Source organism: Pelodiscus sinensis, chromosome 10 (genome assembly GCF_052426305.1).
Source record: "Pelodiscus sinensis isolate ZL-2025 chromosome 10, ASM5242630v1, whole genome shotgun sequence".
NCBI classification, from domain to species: domain Eukaryota; kingdom Metazoa; phylum Chordata; order Testudines; family Trionychidae; genus Pelodiscus; species Pelodiscus sinensis.
The window spans coordinates 56,320,408-56,337,634 of NC_143061.1; the positions used below are offsets into that span (position 1 = coordinate 56,320,408).

At 41.8% G+C, this 17,227-nt stretch overlaps 1 protein-coding gene across 8 annotated transcripts in view; it reads right to left on the reverse strand.

Annotated features, from left to right (window-relative positions):
• FARP2 (FERM, ARH/RhoGEF and pleckstrin domain protein 2) overlaps window positions 1-17,227 on the reverse strand; it is a 126,767-nt gene that overhangs the window by 61,575 nt on the left and 47,965 nt on the right. For all 8 annotated transcript variants that reach the window (XM_089780955.1, XM_006110623.5, XM_075937161.2 and 5 more), the window contains 3 exons: window positions 15,619-15,733; window positions 5,517-5,664; window positions 2,995-3,090 (listed from right to left, as the gene is read on the reverse strand). In XM_089780955.1, the coding sequence (XP_089637081.1) occupies window positions 2,995-3,090; window positions 5,517-5,664; window positions 15,619-15,733 (359 nt within the window). The remainder of the gene's footprint in view (window positions 1-2,994; window positions 3,091-5,516; window positions 5,665-15,618; window positions 15,734-17,227) is intronic.

The following is a 17,227-nucleotide window of genomic DNA, read 5'->3' on the forward strand; positions in this document are numbered from 1 at the left end:
TGCTCTGCCCCAGGCGTCCTGATTCAGCCGCAGCTGGTCAGTTTCAGCAGCGGCTGACTTGGGGACACCTGGGGCAGAGCAGCTGGGGTGCTGCTGGGTTGGTCCAGTAGCGCCGCTCTTAGGCGCTACTGGACCAACCCAGCAGCACCCCAGCTGCTCTGCCCCAGGCGTTCTGATTCAGCCGCTGCTGAAACTGACCAGCTGCGGCTGAATCAGGACGCCTGGGGCAGAGCAGCTGCGGTGCTGCCAGGTTGGTCCAGTAGCGCCGAGGAGCGGCGCTGCAGGACCAACCGGCAGCACCCCAGCTGCTCTACCACAGGCATCCGCGAGAAAAGCCTGGTCTGCTGGGGGGGGAGGGGGGGCGCACTAGCTGCGCCCTCCCCCCCCCAGCAGAACATGGAGACGCGGGTGGCAGGACCGAGACGCGCCGTGGTGCCGTTGCCCGGGTCCTCCGTGGCTTTGCTCCCTCCCCCAGCAGACCAGGGAGACGCGGAGCAAAGCCGCGGAGGACCCGGGCGGCGGGACCACCCAGACGCGCCGCGGTCCCGCCTGGGTCCTCCACGGCTGTGCACTGCGTCTCCCTGGTCTGCTGGCCCCCCCCCCAGCAGACCAGGGAGACGCGGAGCAGCTTTTCTCGCCCCAGAGGACGCGGGCGGCGGGACCGCGGTGCGTCTGGGCGTTCCCGCCGCCCATGTCCTCCGGGGCGAGAAAAGCCCCGTTCGTAAGTACGGATCCGACATAAGTCGGATCCGCGTAACTCAGGGACTGCCTGTAATTTCCTGTGGTGTCTGTGCTCCCCTATGTTAACCCATTTCCAGTTCTGTGGGACCACACCTGTTTCTCCTGAGTTCTCTAATTGCTAAAAGTACAAAACTGCTTTAACTAGTTTCTTAACTAGGATGAATTTCATTGGGCTCTTTAACCTTTTCTTATTTTGGCTTGCACTTCTTCCCCCTTGTCATAAGTACGGTTTTGAGTATCTGATCATCATTAACCTTTTTAGTGAAGACTGAGGCAAGAGGCATTAAACAACCTTATTATTGTTGTCAGTTATTAGCTCTTTTACACTTTCCTGAGTCTCTCTCTTGCTTCTAATGTATTAAAGAATCTCTTCTTGTTGCCGTTTATGTTCCTTCCTAGAATAAGTCATTTTGTGCCTTAGTCTGACTTTGTCCCTAATGCTTATATTACTGTATTGTACTCTTCAGCAATTTGTCCATGTTTCCACTTTTTATAAGTCTAGAAGTCTGTTGCCCTTTCAACAATCAAGTAATTAAAGAGCTCCTGATGGAACCATGTAGGCCTCTTACTAGTTTTCCTCTCTTTCCTTTGCATTAGGATAATGTGCAGTTGTGCATTCAATATTGACTTCTCAAGAAACTGTCAGCTATACTGAACTGCTTTATCCATTAGATTGTTTCCCATGAAACCTTGTCTGCCAGTTCCCTGAATTTGTTAAAATCTGCTTTTTTGAAGTCCATTGTCTTTATTCTGCTGCTCTCGCTCTTTCTTTTTCTTAGGATCATGGGATCCATTATTTCATGATCATTTTCACCCATATTATATTCCACTTTGAGATTCACTACTAATTCTTCCACGTTGCTTAGAATCAAGACTCAAATGACTGTTTCCCTAATTACTTTCAAAGTTGTCCCTAATACATTCCAATAACTTTTTGGAAAATTATTCTGCCATACTACTTTTAGAACAGATATCTCCATCTTACTTTCTGGATATTTCTGTTCCATTTCATTCCATGAAAAACTGATAAAAGAAAAACGTTTACTGAAAAAAATTAGTGGGCTGAAAACTGAGGTAAACATGCCACATTCTCCCCTTGCATATGTGCTTAGCAATGGCATGCAGGTGCAGTCTAATCTGGCAACCATCTTAAAGAGCACAGGAATCTGAACTAAATTCTGTCCCCATTCCCTACAGATCTCCACACATGTCCTGCAAGAGTGCCTGCTCTTTTATGAGCCTCTCATACCCTTATTTCCAGCAACAGGCACTCTGCAATTTGCATACCTTTTTCCGATAGTCTTTTTTGGAAGAGGCTTTTCCGAAATTTGGCCCATCTACACTGGGGAGAGAAGCCTCCTCTTTCGGAAGAGCTCTTCTTCTGTATGGGTGGAGGAAGACAGGGCTTCCAAAAGAGCGTGTCTGCTCTTCTGCAAAAAAAGGCGTTTTCTGGGATACAAAAACCCCATAGTGTAGACATAGCCCCACACAGCTTCCACAGCAGTATACTACATAACTCTCAGAGGTTATTAAAGCCACAGAAAGAAAACTGCAGCAAGCTGATACAAGCAGCACTAGCTCCCAAGTGGCAATCTGCCTCATCACTGAGCTCAAAAGTTCTGAGCTCATGATGTACAGAGTGTTTGCACGGCAATTCTGATCCCTTATGGCTGGTCATGCCTTTTTCAGTCTTGCATATTTGATTACACACATCACTAAACAGGACTGGCCCCTGCTTCGGTTGGTGGCAGGACTACTTAACGGCAACTCAACCCTTTAGACCCAATCCAAACAGACCTCTTTTTGAGAATGTTTCTCTCCTCACCATGCAGCAAAGGGGGCACATGGCCCTAAAACGCTAGTTTTAGCTGTAGGCAAATTTACATTTGAAGCACAAGTACTATGAATAACACTCCTAATAAAAAGAAAATACATGGCAATTATAAGAAAATACACATACTGAATAATTTACTAGTAACTCTTGTTACAATGTGATATTTTAAAATACATATGCTTATGTCTAAGGAAGGCCAAGACAGCTACAGGGAGTGGAAAGCCTAAGAAGAGCAAAATAGGAACATTGAGGAGGTAGGGGAGACCTTTCCTACAATAACTGAACGAAGAAGCCAAAAAGTATCTTTTAGGGCATTTAAAAAAATCTACTTACTTTAGAGATTATAGATGAAAGCATTTCTACTCACATTTAGAAGACTTTTTAAACAGTGCCATGACTATAGGGGTAGCTAGACTTACATGGACTTCTGGGTGGAGCTTGATCAGAAACCTTTTTCTCTTGAAACTTAATTTACGGACCTTAGACCAGTTGAAGGTGTTGATTTTTGTGGTACCCTAAATGAAAAACAAAATTATTTATGGCTAGCAAGAAATATTTACACTGCTAAGCTAGATATTAACATGACAAAGTCAGCCAGATAGCTGCAAGAGGATGCTGGCAGGCAGATATGTTAACCCTACAACAGAGGTGGCCAATCTAAAGGTGAGAAGGAGCCAGAATTTACCAATGCACATTGCCAAAGAGCAACAGTTCTATGTCTCCAGCCCTGATCACATCTCCCCACCACCACTCTCAGCACACCCTGCCCATGGGCAGCCCCATCGGTCAGAGCCTCCTTCTCCTTTTCCTCTTGCCCACTGGGATCAGCTCTAAGTGGGAAACACTGGAGGGGGAAGCGTGGATGTGCCAGGGTCAGTGGAGAGGGTGGGAAGCGAATTATTCCCTTAAGGAATCTTTCAGTGGTTGGGTGCAACATCACTAATGAAAAAGAACTTAGGGTCACAGTATAGAAAAAAGTATGTGAAAGAGTTGTCTTTGGAGAGATGTGTTGGGAAATGCACAAAATGTGAAATCTGGACTATTTCTGCTAGGAAATAAGAACGGCCATTCTGGGTCAGACCAATGGTCCATCTAGCTCATTATCCTGTCTGCCGACAGTGGCCAATACCAGACACCCCAGAGGGAGGGAAGACAACCAGGAATCCTCCCGTGATCCCTCCTGTCACCCACCTCCAGACAAACAGAGGCTAGGGAACCATTCCTACCTACCCTGGCTAACAGCCATTGATGGACCTAACCTCCATGAATCAGTCTAGCTCTTTTTTGAACCCTCTTAAAGTCCTAGCCTTCTCCACATCCTCTGGCAAGGAGTTGACTGTGCGCTGAGTAACGAAAAACGTCCTTTTATTTGTTTTAAACCTGCTACCTATTCATTTCATTTGGTGACCCCTACTTCTTATATTGTGGGAATAAGTAAATAACTTTTCCTTATTCACTTTTTCCACACGAGTCATGATTTCATAGACCTCTATCATATTGCCCCACCCCCACCCCCACCCAGCCTTAGTGTCCTCTTTCTAAGATGAAAGGTCCGGTTGTTTTAATCTCTCTTCATATAGGACCCGTTCAAAACCCCTCATCATTTTTGTTGTCCTTTTCTGAACCTTTTCCAAAGCCAATATATCTTGTTTGAGATGAAGCAACCACATCTGTACACAGTATTCAAGATGTGGGCGTACCATGATTTTATATAGAGGCAATAAGATATTCTCTGTCTTATTCTCTATCCCTTTTTTAATTACTCCTAACATTCTATTTGTTTTTTTGGCTGCAACAGCACACTGAGTGGATGTTTTCAGAGAACTATCCACAATGACTCCAAGATCTCTCGAGTAGCTGAAGCCAAATTAGTCCCCATCATATTGTATATATAGTTGGGATTACTTATGGGGGGAGTAGGGTGTACATTTAAACAGTCTTACGAAGCAAAGCAAATGTACTCTAAAACACAGTCCAAATGTTATGCATTCCCAGGTACTGCAGAACACTGCCAATGTCTCTTTTACCTCAGCATACAGACTCCCAGAAACCTCTGGGCAGCCTTGGAATACTTCAGGATATGTGGAAGTCCTTGGTCGTATTGCCAAAGAGTTTCATGACCTTAAAAGGAAAATCTTCCCTTGTGAACTGCATCTCTTGCAAGAATCCCAGTAAATGGAGCTATACTACCCGCTGCATCATCACTACTGCAAAGATGGACCTAGATGCCATGTCGGTGGCATCAAGGGCCAACTGTAGCAATGTTTTTGCTACCAATTAGCCCTCTTCTAGGATGGATTTGAAGGACTGGACTTTGGGCAGTCTATCAAAGTCACGGAGTTTCTGTTTAGCCAGCACACATTATCTAGCCTTGTGCATCCTGAGGAAAAACAATGCATGTGTGGCCCAACAGACACTGGTACTAGAGTTCTCTGATGATCTCCACAGGCATGCAAACACACCTACTGTGGATCACCCATACGGCCATATGAGCAAAATGCAGAAAGAACTAGGTATGTTTAGTTTGTAAAGAGAGAAGATTGGGGTGGGGGTGAACATGATAGCAGTCCTCAAATACTTGAAAAGACAGAAGATGGAGAAAGGTTGTTCTCTATTGGCATAAAGGGCAGGACAAGAGGCAATGGGTTCAAACTATAGCATAGTGGATTTAGATTAAAGCTCAGGGAAAATACTAGGACAATGAAATAGATTGCTCTTTCACTGAACTTTTTCAAAAGCAAGGTGGTTGGATGGGTTAGCAACAACAAATCCTGCATCTTGGCAGGGGATCAGATAGGATGATTCTGACCCTATGATTCTGTGATTTAACATCAGCTATTAAAAAAAGTCAGAAGAGATTTGTAGATTAAAGTAACTGACAGTTACTTAGGGAGTTATAATCAAAAGGAAGACATACGTATCTGGTATTTTCGCAACCCACCTGAAATACTAATACACCCATGTGTGAAACAGCAAGGTTAATTTTCGACCCCTCACGGTCAGATGCAAGGTGAAATCTAATTCCATACATTTCCAGTTTCCGAGCAATTTCAAGCACCTGGAAATCTGACTCAGCAGGAGTTTGGCCTCTGCAGTAAGGAACAGAAGCATAAAAACACAGTATGAAATGCAACGCAACATGATTTCATAATACTTCCACAGAGTACAAAGTAACTAATCTATATGTTTAGAACTAAGCAATAATTTTGTGCCTAATTTACATTGGCAATTTCACTCCATGAAAACAGAACTGCTGCCTTTGTAATATGATTAACAAAATATAGGGGAAATACATACAGAGAAGCAAGTGTCACTAGCCCAAAGGGCTCTCGGGACTTGCCATCAGACTTGACGACGACTCAGTCACATAATTCACCATTTTCTGCCATCAAATTTGTTCAGTTGGCTGTAGTCAAACGTTTCCCCCCCATCTTTCTGCATTGCCAAAACGTGTCTGCACATTCTCGTTTCCCATCTTTCCCCACCAGGGGGAGTAAATTGCATTACAGCAGTTTCTCTCAAACTGTGCTCCGCAGAGCCATCTCCAGAGGCTCCACGAGGTTGACAAACTGGAAACGTCGATAGGTACAACACATACAGTCAGTGGACTGCTAGGGCTCCGCATAAATTTACACGCATGTAAAGGGTTCCGGAGCCCAAAAAGTTTGAGAACCTCTGCATTACAGCGTACCCTCCCTTAGACTAACACAGCAGCAGTGCATCAGGAAAACAAATCAAGTCTAGCTTGGAGTGGGTGGAACCTGAAGCGTACACGGTCCAGCAGAGCTTGCCAGGGAGAACAACATAATATTCAACACCCAGGGAGCAGAGATGATGAGCTACTGAAGCTGGCTTCAAGCTCCTCATTTCCACGATAACTTCTAGATAAGGATCATATGGGAGCCATGTTAGTCTGTAACTAAAAACAAGCAGTCCTGTGGCACCTTAGGCTGTGTCCAGACTCCATGCCTCCGTCGACGGAGGCATGTAGATTAGCCAGCTCGGAAGAGGGAAATGAAGCCGCGATTAAAATAATCGCGGCTTCATTTAAATTTAAATGGCTGCCCCGATCTGCCGATCAGCTGTTTGTCGGCAGATCGGGAGAGTCTGGACGCGATGCCCCGACAAAGAAGCCTTTCTTCATCGACACAGGTAAGCCTCGTGAAACCAGGTTTACCTGTGTCGATGAAGAAAGGCTTCTTTGTCGGGGCATCGCGTCCAGACTCTCCCGATCTGCCGACAAACAGCTGATCGGCAGATCGGGGCAGCCATTTAAATTTAAATGAAGCCGCGATTATTTTAATCGCGGCTTCATTTCCCTCTTCCGAGCTGGCTAATCTACATGCCTCCGTCGACGGAGGCATGGAGTCTGGACACAGCCTTAGAGACTAACAAATATATTGGGTCATGAACTGCCATGGGTAAAACCCATTTCATAAATGTGTTAGTTTCTAAGGTGCCATAGGACTTATTGTTTTTAACTGATGTGAGGAGCTACTGAGCTGGGCCACCTGGACAACACTAATTTTGAGCCCCATAAATGTGGGCTGCCCAGAAAACAGTGAAGAACACAATCTTCAAAAGTAACCATTGCTGAAACTAATAACTGTGAGACTTACATTTGAAAACACAAACTGAGGTAAGTCAAAGCTGTTTGTGAGTCTGAGGGTGACAACCCTTATGAAAATGGGACTTAAGGATATTTCATGAATCCAACTTAAAAAGAACATCTTTGCTATCTACATTAGTACACTGAATACAAAAAAAAGGGCAACAAATGGAATTTTTTCACACAACAGTTTACTAGAAAGAAACTGGATGATGGAGGAAGGATGAGGGCTTTGTAAAAAGAAAAACTCAGAATTTTTTGTTACATCTGACTAGGTCACACAGGCTAGATTTACATATGCCATGTTAAAACTTGCTTTAAATATTTTTTTCTCCAGGGAACAGATTTCCCCCTATAGACAGATATTCAATTCCTGTAAAACAGACTATATGCTATTTATAGTAGGATCTATTTTTGTGTTCTACCTTGTGCCAAGTGTAACATAAGCATTACAAAATGAATATTTTCCTGCAATATTCTCTTCCTCTTCTAGCCGTTTTTTTTAAAAAAATGCCTACTCCTAACAGTTTACAGTAACCATTAAACCAGACTCTGTTCTGTTTCTATGAAGTAATGTTTTTCTGTTAAGCATGTTCAAATAATTAAAAAATTAAAGTACAAATGTATGGAAATAGGGCCCTTTTAACTGCATATGTGGCTCGTATTTAAAATTAATATCAATACAACCGTAGAATCCACTGAAAATGCAATCCTTTACATATGAAAACGTGATACAGAAATAACGATTTGCCAACTCCTACAAGTAGTTACATACTTGAAAATCATTGTACCACGCAGGTTCTGGGTGAGTTATGTGGTTATAACATTCAGTGGAGTTTCTACTACTTCATTCTGTTAGCTTGTGGCAAAGCCTGAAAACATTTTTGTCCCTAATTACAGCAGGGGTTCAAAAGAAGTTCATTATCTTCAAAGATGTAATTTATGTTATGTTTTTCATCAAATCTGGATATGTTGTAGCCAAGTACACTTCATACACAAAGTATAATTCCAGCAGTATAACTTCTATGAGGAGGTAAGGCCTAAATTGCATCTCTGTGAGATAAGTGATGAGGTTGGAAATAAATTTTGGCCATAAATTTGCTAGTTTTCCAACTTCAAGCATACCGCATGCAACACAATGGGCCAAACTCATTCCTGATGTAATGCTATAATCTCGAAAGGAGAATACTAGGGCTTCATGTATTGCAACGTGGTGCGTGGAGGATTTGGAATATATGGCAATAAAACTGCTAGGCATAAACGCAGGCTAATAACTTGAGTACTATTGTATTATGTACAAAAACAACCACAGTTTAATTATTCAAATGTATCTAATGAAGCTAAGCGCAGAATGCCTGGCAGAAAGAATAGTATTTTAAACCACAGCCCGCATCTACAATAGAAGGAACTCTCTGAAGTGGGGAAAATTAGGAATGAAGTGAAGCAGCTCACACTGCACAAAAAACATTTGCAAAAGAGGAGCAGTTTCAAAGTAATTATCCTCAGTTGTTTGCTATAGACTAATCTGCACAGGCTGGTCTGAAAACAACCTGGCCTAATTTTGTTCATCCATTAAGTAGATAAATCTACTTAGGCTTTCCCAGGTCAATGGATGACAACCTACCAATTAAACTATTTTCCAACAAGAACTGACTTTAATACAGAAGGTCTCAGTGAAAGGTTTGCGTACAGTTATATCCATATGAGACAATATTTATCATCACAACACCCATAAAGTAATGAGAAAGATCAAACTCAAACCTGGATACTGATAAGTTATTACATCGTTTTGAAAACCTACAATTAATTTAGATTTTATGTCTTGAAGAGCCAATTACATTGCATGTTTAGAGGCTGAATTGGCGATTAAAGTAGAATTTTACATTTCTGCACAAGAATCTATATTCACAACAAAAATCCAAAGATACCTCCATGAGGCTGGCTTAGCAGAAGACAACTGAATTACAAGGGGTAGGATATCAGTTAACCTGATGACAACTTAAGACCAAGACTACCGTGGCTCTTCTGCTGTTACGTTGTTCTCTTCCCACCCTCCATCCACAAAAATTATATATTCACTTACTATGTATCGTTTAAATCCTAGACTGTAAACATTTTGTGGAAGAAATTGTCCTTTTATTGTTTCTATAATGCATAGTACAAGAGAAGTTGAATCCGTATTTGGGGTACTTAGGTACACTCGTATATAAAGTAGTCAATTTCAGATCTTGCAGAGCTACACAACGACAGAGCTATACCAGACTATTTTGGCACTTAGTAAACAGATAGGCTATGTCTACACTGGCGGGTTCTTGCCTACCCTCTCTTGCGGAAGAAGATTTACAGTACAGCGTGGTAAGAGAGGGCTTCTTGCGCAAGAGCTATGCTCTTTTTTAACAGGTGTTAGCCCTCTTGCGCAGGGGCTCTTGCGCAAGAGGGCAGTGTGGACGCTCGGCAGGGTTTTCTTGTGCAAGAAAGCCCTATGGCTAAAATGGTCATCAGAACTTTCTTGCACAAGAGAGCGTCCATACTGCCATGGGCGCTCTTGCGGAAAAGCACAGCTCGCACGTGGCAGTGTGGACGTTTTCTTGCGCAAGACTTCTTGCATAAGAAACTTTGTGCAAGATGTTCTTGCGCAAGGAGCCGCCAGAGTAGACATAGCCATACTTTTGATACAAAACTGTAGAGAATTGTAAGGTTATGCATTTAGGGATTAATAACAAGAATTTTAGTTATAAGCTGGGGACACATCAGTTGGAAGTAACAGAGGAGGAGAAGGACCTCGGAGTCCTGGTTGATTATAGAATGACTATGAGCAGCCATTGTGACATGGCCGTGAAAAAGGCTAATACGATCTTGGATGTATTAGGCGAGGTATTTTCAGTAGGGATAAGGAGGTGTTAGTGCCATTATACAAGGCATTGGTGAGACCCCATTTGGAATACTGTGTGCAGTTCTGGTCTCCCATGTTTAAGAAGGATGAATTCAAACTGGAACGGGTACAAAGAAGGGCCACTAGGATGATCCGAGGAATGGAAAACCTGTCTTATGAAAGGAGACTCAAGGAGCTTGGCTTGTTTACCTTAACCAAAAGAAGGCTGAGGGGGGACATGATTGCACTTTTTAAATATATTAGAGGGATAAATACCAGGGAGGGAGAGGAATTATTTAAGCTTAATACCAATGTGGACACAAGAACAAATGGATATAAGCTGGCTAGTAGGAAGTTTAGACTTGAGATTAGACGAAGGTTTCTAACCATTAGAGGAGTGAGGTTCTGGAACGGCCTTTCAAGGGAAGTAGTGGGGGCAAAAGATCTATCTGGGTTCAAGATTAAACTAGATGGGTTTATGAACAGGATGGTTTGATGAGATAACATGATCTTGGTAACTAATTGACCATTCATTATCAGTGGGAATAGGTCAATGGAGGGATGATAGGAGTTACTATAGAGAACTTTCTGGGTGTGTCTGGCTGATGAGTCTTGCCCACATGCTCAGGGTTTAGCTGATCGCCATATTTGGGGTCAGGAAGGAATTTTCCTCCAGGGTAGATTGGCAGAGGCCCTGGAGGTTTTTCGCCTTCCTCTGTAGCATGGGATACAGATCACAGCTAGAGGATTCTTTGCATCTTGGGGTCTTCAAAGTATTTGAAGGCTTCAATAGCTGAGATATAGCTGAGAGGATTATTCTGGGAGGGGTGGGTGAGATTCTGTGGCCTGCACTGTGCAGGGGGTCAGACTAGATGATCATAATGGTCCCTTCTGACCTTAAAGTCTATGAGTAAGTCATATGTACAAAAATCAGCTTTAAAATCCTCTTTCAGTGATAACATTTATTTTCCTTTTGATACAGAACAGCTATTGATTGGACGCACTGCATCGATTTCATGTTGCATTGTGTTATCCTACTGGTGTTATCAGCTGTGATTAAAATGTGAAATTGCGGAACTATTAACTATGGTTTGTAACCTATCCTTTAAATCAGCTTCTGTACCCAATGACTGGAAGATAGCTAATGTAACGCCAATATTTAAAAAGGGCTCTAGAAGCGATCCTGGCAATTATAGACTGGTAAGTCTAACATCAGTACCAGGCAAATTAGTTGAAACAATAGTAGATAATAAAATTGTCAGATTCATAGAAGAACACAATTTGTTGGGCAAAAGTCAACATGGTTTCTGTAAAGGGAAATCTTGTCTTACTAATTTATTAGAGTTCCTTGAAGGGGTCAATAAACATGTGGACAAGGGGGATCCAGTAGATATAGTGTACTTAGATTTCCAGAAAGCCTTTTACAAGGTCTCTCACCAAAGGCTCTTACGTAAATTAAGATGTCATGGGATAAGAGGGAAGATCCTTTCTTGGACTGAGAACTGGTTAAAAGACAGGAAACAAAGGGTAGGAATAAATGGTAAATTTTCAAAATGGAGAGGGGTAACTAGTGGTGTTCCCCAATGGTCAGTCCTAGGACCAATCCTATTCAACATATTCATAAATGATCTGGAAAAAGGGGTAAATAGTAAGGTGTCAAAGTTTGCAGATGATACTAAACTGCTCAAGGTAGTTAAGACCAAAGCAGACTGTAAAGAACTTCAAAAAGATCTCACAAAACTAAGTGATTAGGCAACAAAATGGCAAATGAAATTTAATATGAATAAATGTAAAGTAATGCACATTGGAAAAAATAACCCCAACTATACATATAATATGATGGGGGCTAATTTAGCTATAACTAATCAGGAAAGAGATCTTGGAGTCATCGTGGAGAGTTCTCTGAAGACGTCTATGCAGTGTGCAGCGGCAGTCAAAAAAGCAAACAGGATGTTAGGAATCATTAAAAAAGGGATAGAGAATAAGACAGAGAATATCTTATTGCCCTTATATAAATCCATGGTATGCCCACATCTTGAATACTGCGTACAGATGTGGTCTCCTCACCTCAAAAAAGAAACTGGCATTAGAAAAGGTTCAGAGAAGGGCAACTAAAAAGATTAGGGGTTTGGAACGGGTCCCATATGAGGAGAGATTAAAGAGACTTTTAAAGCTTGGAAAAGAGGGGGGATACGATAGAGGTCTATAAAACCATGAGTGGTGTGGAGAAAGTGAATAAGGAAAAGTTATTTACTTGTTCCCATATAAGAACTACTAGGGGCCACCAAATGAAACTAATGGGCAGCAGGTTTAAAACAAATAAAAGGAAGTTATTCTTCACACAGCACACAGTCAATCTGTGGAACTCCTTGCCTGAGTAGGTTGTGAAGGCTAGGACTATACAAGTGTTTAAAAGAGAACTAGATAAATTCATGGCGGTGAGGTCCATCAATGGCTATTAGCCAGTATGGGTAAGGAACGGTGTCCCTAGCTTCTGTCTGTCAGAGGGTGGAGATGGATGGCAGGAGAGATTGCTTCATCATTACCTATTCAGTTCACTCCCTCTGGGACATCTGGAATTGGCCACTGTCAGCAGACAGGATACTGGGCTGGATGGACCTTTGGTCTGACCCAGTATGGCTGTTCGTATGTTCTTATTAATTATTTGTATTACTATATACTTAGAAGCACTAATAATGGACAATATCAGCCATAAGAAATTAAGCATTATCCAAGTAGCTGTACACATGGCTGACTTTCACAGACAATCCACATACTGAATGAAACCCAGTGGTACATTAAATTATATAAAAGCCAGACTGAAGTTGCAAATTGGATATAGCACACAGAAAGAGAGAAATCAGAATAGGGCCAAGCAGTCAAAGTAGAGCAGAAGTCGCAAATGCAGGAGACTTGAAACTGGACAATGAAATAATATGTAGAAGTAGATGAAAGCCAGGAAACCTGGAGACAATTCATCCTGTCAGTAACTTCCTTCTTTCTTATGTTTTAAAAGTGGGGGCGAGACCAAAATGTATTACATTTTAAAAAAGAAAAAGAGTAAAGACATTCTTTAATATTCATGTATTTACTGTACAGCAGAATGCTTTTCTCTGTGCAGTATGTCCAATCAATAAAATGCAAATCATTTTCTCATTCTAGTCACCTTTCCGTATCACACAGAGGGGGTAAATAGGGAGTACTCCTTCAGCATACTCCTTAACAGATTATATTGCATCATCTTAAACCTATGAATGTATTTGTTGTTCGCATGCATGCAATGAAATCTTGAAACAGTGCTGAGTTAGTAAAATTTTCAACTTGTACTGTACACTGCAAGTGCTGAACTAAGGGAATGGTATGTTTTATTGTTTACTGTAATCCACCATGAATACACGTATTACATTTTATTAAATTCCTACAATTTGGCCAAATCAAAATTTTGTTAGCCCAAATTTCATTAATCCAATGAAAGGCATATCTACAACCAAAGGAATATGGGTCCTGCTAAATTCTTTCACCTTTGCTCAAGATCCTAGATATTGCCAATAAAAACATAATTAAAATTAGTTCTGATAAAATTAATTCCTATGCTAGAAAATAGGTGAAGTTTATTTGATGAACCTATCAGAAAATAATAATTCACAGTTGCGTTGGAAGGGCAAAACAAGTGGGGTTCCGCAGGTGTCCGTTTTGGGACCGATTCTGTTCCATATCTTCATCAATGAGTTAGATATTGGCATAGAGAGTATGCTTATAAAGTCTGCAGATGATACCAAGCTGGGAAGGTCTGCAGCAAGTGCTTTGGAGGATAGGGTCAATATTCAAAATGATCTGGACAAACTAGAGAAATGGTCTGAGGTAAATAGGATGAAGTTTAATAAGGACAAATGCAAAGTACTCTGCTTAGGAAGGAACAATGAGTTTCACAATACAGAATGGAAGGAGTCTAAGAAGAATTACAAAACCTCTATAATCCCAGATTCTCTGGCCCTGTAACATCCAATGTCCAGCAGGACCATGGCTTCAGCAGTGCTGCCTGGCAGGGTCAGGAGCTTGGTGTGCTGTAGCAGGACTGTCCACAGGAGACAGCGCGGAGGGAGCTGGGCTGCCTGGCATAGCAGGGAAGGTGGTGTAGGGGCTGGCAGGGCAGCAAGGCTGGGGGCAAGGGAGAGTCGGCCAGGAAGCCAGCAGCTGGTCCAGGACTGCTGGGAACCAGTAGCAGGGAAACCAGACATGACCTCCCCTGATCCAGCAAAATCCCTCATCCAGGACTGGTCAGGTCCAGAGGGTGCTGAACCAGGGAGGTCCAACCTATACTGCAGAAAGGGATTTATGGGTCACATTAGACTACAAAGTAAATATGACTGTTGCAAAAAAAGCAAACTTCATTCTGGGACGCATTAACAGTATATAGGGTGAGGAAGCATTATTTATAACAAATGTCTTTAGTAATTCTTGCACTGTTTGCATGCTTTGTATTATTTTCTAAGTAATCTGCTTTGTTGTGTTTGCTGCCTCGAAATATTTAAAATACATCTTTTTATCATTAATAAACTTATTTATAGTTTACAATATAACAGTTTACGTAATTTTGAACTAGGGAGTATGAAAACTTGTGCATGCTTGTTCTCCACATTGAGGGAGAAGGCAAATTTCAAATAATTTTGAGATTACACTCCAAGGGAATTGAACACTTGGGCTATGGCAAGTCCCTTAAACTGAGTCTTCCCATAGCTGATCTCAGTATCTCTATCGTTCTGCAGCTGGGTGTGGTCCTGCCTGTGTGCTTGGCTGGAAGAGGCTTGTGAACCTGGCCCAGCAAGACTAGGTAAAAGGGACTCACGCAGGCAGAACAGATTGACTCAGTAGTATCTCAGCACACCTGTCAACATTTCAAGGGGTCCAACCCATTACACCACAATGTTGCTATAGCCTACAATATTTGGCAAGATTTAAAGCAGGCACCTCAAACTCTTGGCCCAGGGGCCAACTGCAGCCCAAGCACTTCCCCAATCTGGCCCACAAAGTATTTTGAAAAAGTTATTTAATCAGGCCTATGCGGCTGCCTGCCAGGGATGGGCAGCAGAAAGGGACTCATCCATGCACACAGTTCCTTGCAGCACCCAGACCCCTACCACGCATATAGTCCTGGGCACAGGGACACTGCTTAGTCTGGGAAGCTGTGCTGATTGCCTCTGCCATGATGCGCTGGCCAGGGAGCCACCTGAGCTGATGCACTTCTACGCCAGTGGGGAAAGGGTGCTGGGTTTTGCTTTGGGTTACCCCGGCGGGAGCAGAGGACCCCAGCACGAGGATTCAGATGTTAGCAGGGGGGCAGGCAGGATTCCAGTGTGAGAGTGCAGATGTTAGTAGAAAGGGCCATCATTGTGGTTTTGTTTCCACCTATGAACAGCATTTAGCTTATGCCATCTATATGAAGCAGCAAGCGTATGTAAATTTTAAATACATAAGTATATCTTTCTAATTTCTCTGCATTGTTTTACCAGCATGCTGTAATACTAAAACATTTCCAAAAGCCCACCAAGAAGCTGCACTTACAAGTGCTTTCTGTGAAACTCCAATATCTTTCCTTGTACTCTTTCCTGGTTTGGCAAGTATTGATTTGTTTTAAGGTGACTGCGATCTCCAGATTCATCAAAATCCCCAATTTCAGCTATAATAAAAAGTAACAGATCATCAGAATTTAAAGAAACAGTACTTTGGCAAAGAAAATAAAGTTAATTCTCAATTTTAATCTTTAATAAAAATATTATTTACCTAGTACTTTAACTTGCTTATTTATTTTTATATAACAACATTTACTGGTGGTCCATATACAAGATTTCACCTGTGGTTTTTCCCGTAATATACAGGAACAAACTATCAATCAATGAGTTACCTTTATCTCTAGAAAGTCATATCATATGAAGTTATATTACACTTCCTTCCAATACTGTGAGTTAGCAAGCCATGGTGGGGACTTAAGATCTACACACACAGTTGCAGAGCAGTTCAAATGCAACGGTGTGTTAAATTTGCACCTGTAATTTACAGATGCAAACTAAAGGGATTTAAACCAGTTTAATCTGATGAGTATCCAGATAGGGATTTGCACATTTTAATTTAGTTTTAAACAAATTTAAATTAAACCACTGCAATTTGAGTAGACAAGCTCAGAGAAGTTTTGTAGAATCATGATAAACATATTTCAGTTTAAGCTTCAAAAAGGACTCTTATAAAAAACAGAGTTTTTTAAAAAAATAGTTATGAAAAAATACCATGAAAATATCTTGCTTAAAATTAATTTGACCTATAAAACCAAGAAGTTTTAAACATTATTACCTTGTAAATTAAGGCACAAATATTTATATTCCTTTATCACCTTTGCTTTATCAGCATCTTAACATTCAGTCTTGAAACATGGCCACAAATATTGATACGTACTCAGCTGTTCCCTGTTGATTTGAAATTCTCTCAAAAACACAAGGTAGTGCTAGAAAATCCTTGGCAAGTTTTCATAGCACAAATCACTCAACGTTTTGTAAGACAGGTTTGGCCTCCCAATAAATGGAGTCATATTTTATTACTGTGTCAGAAGAAGTATTTCTTAAGCATTTTCGGTTTGGGTAAGCAGACAGAAATGAAGACCGTATCTCTTTTTTCTTATATTTAAAATGTATAAATACATATGCCATTGCTTTTCTCCTTTAATCCTTAGGGATAGATTTTTAATGCTATTTTGACACCCAAATGCCTTTGAAAATCTGGCCTTACAGCCCTCAAGGTAAGCATCACAAGGGTCTTGAACAGAAACCAAGCCCATTCAACCTCCATACTCACTTCCAAACAGGAGCCCACCACCTGCCTTTCCAGTTGTTCCTACTATCTAAGTCTTCCCCAGAAGGATGCTGTTCTAACAGGTCTGCTCTCATGTTGCCAGACTCAGGCTCTAATTCCCTTCGTTTCCTGCCTGCCCTCCATATGTACACTGCCTTGTAGCATTAAGTTGATTTGGAAACTGGCATTGGGAGGAACTTAGGCAGTTAAGAAGAGCAGGCCAGAAAATGAACAAGGTTACTGGAAGGGGGAGGCACAGCCAGGTGAGAGCTGCAACAGATCAGAGTCTTGACTCAGCCCCACCTTCTAGCAGCCAAAACTATCTAACTTC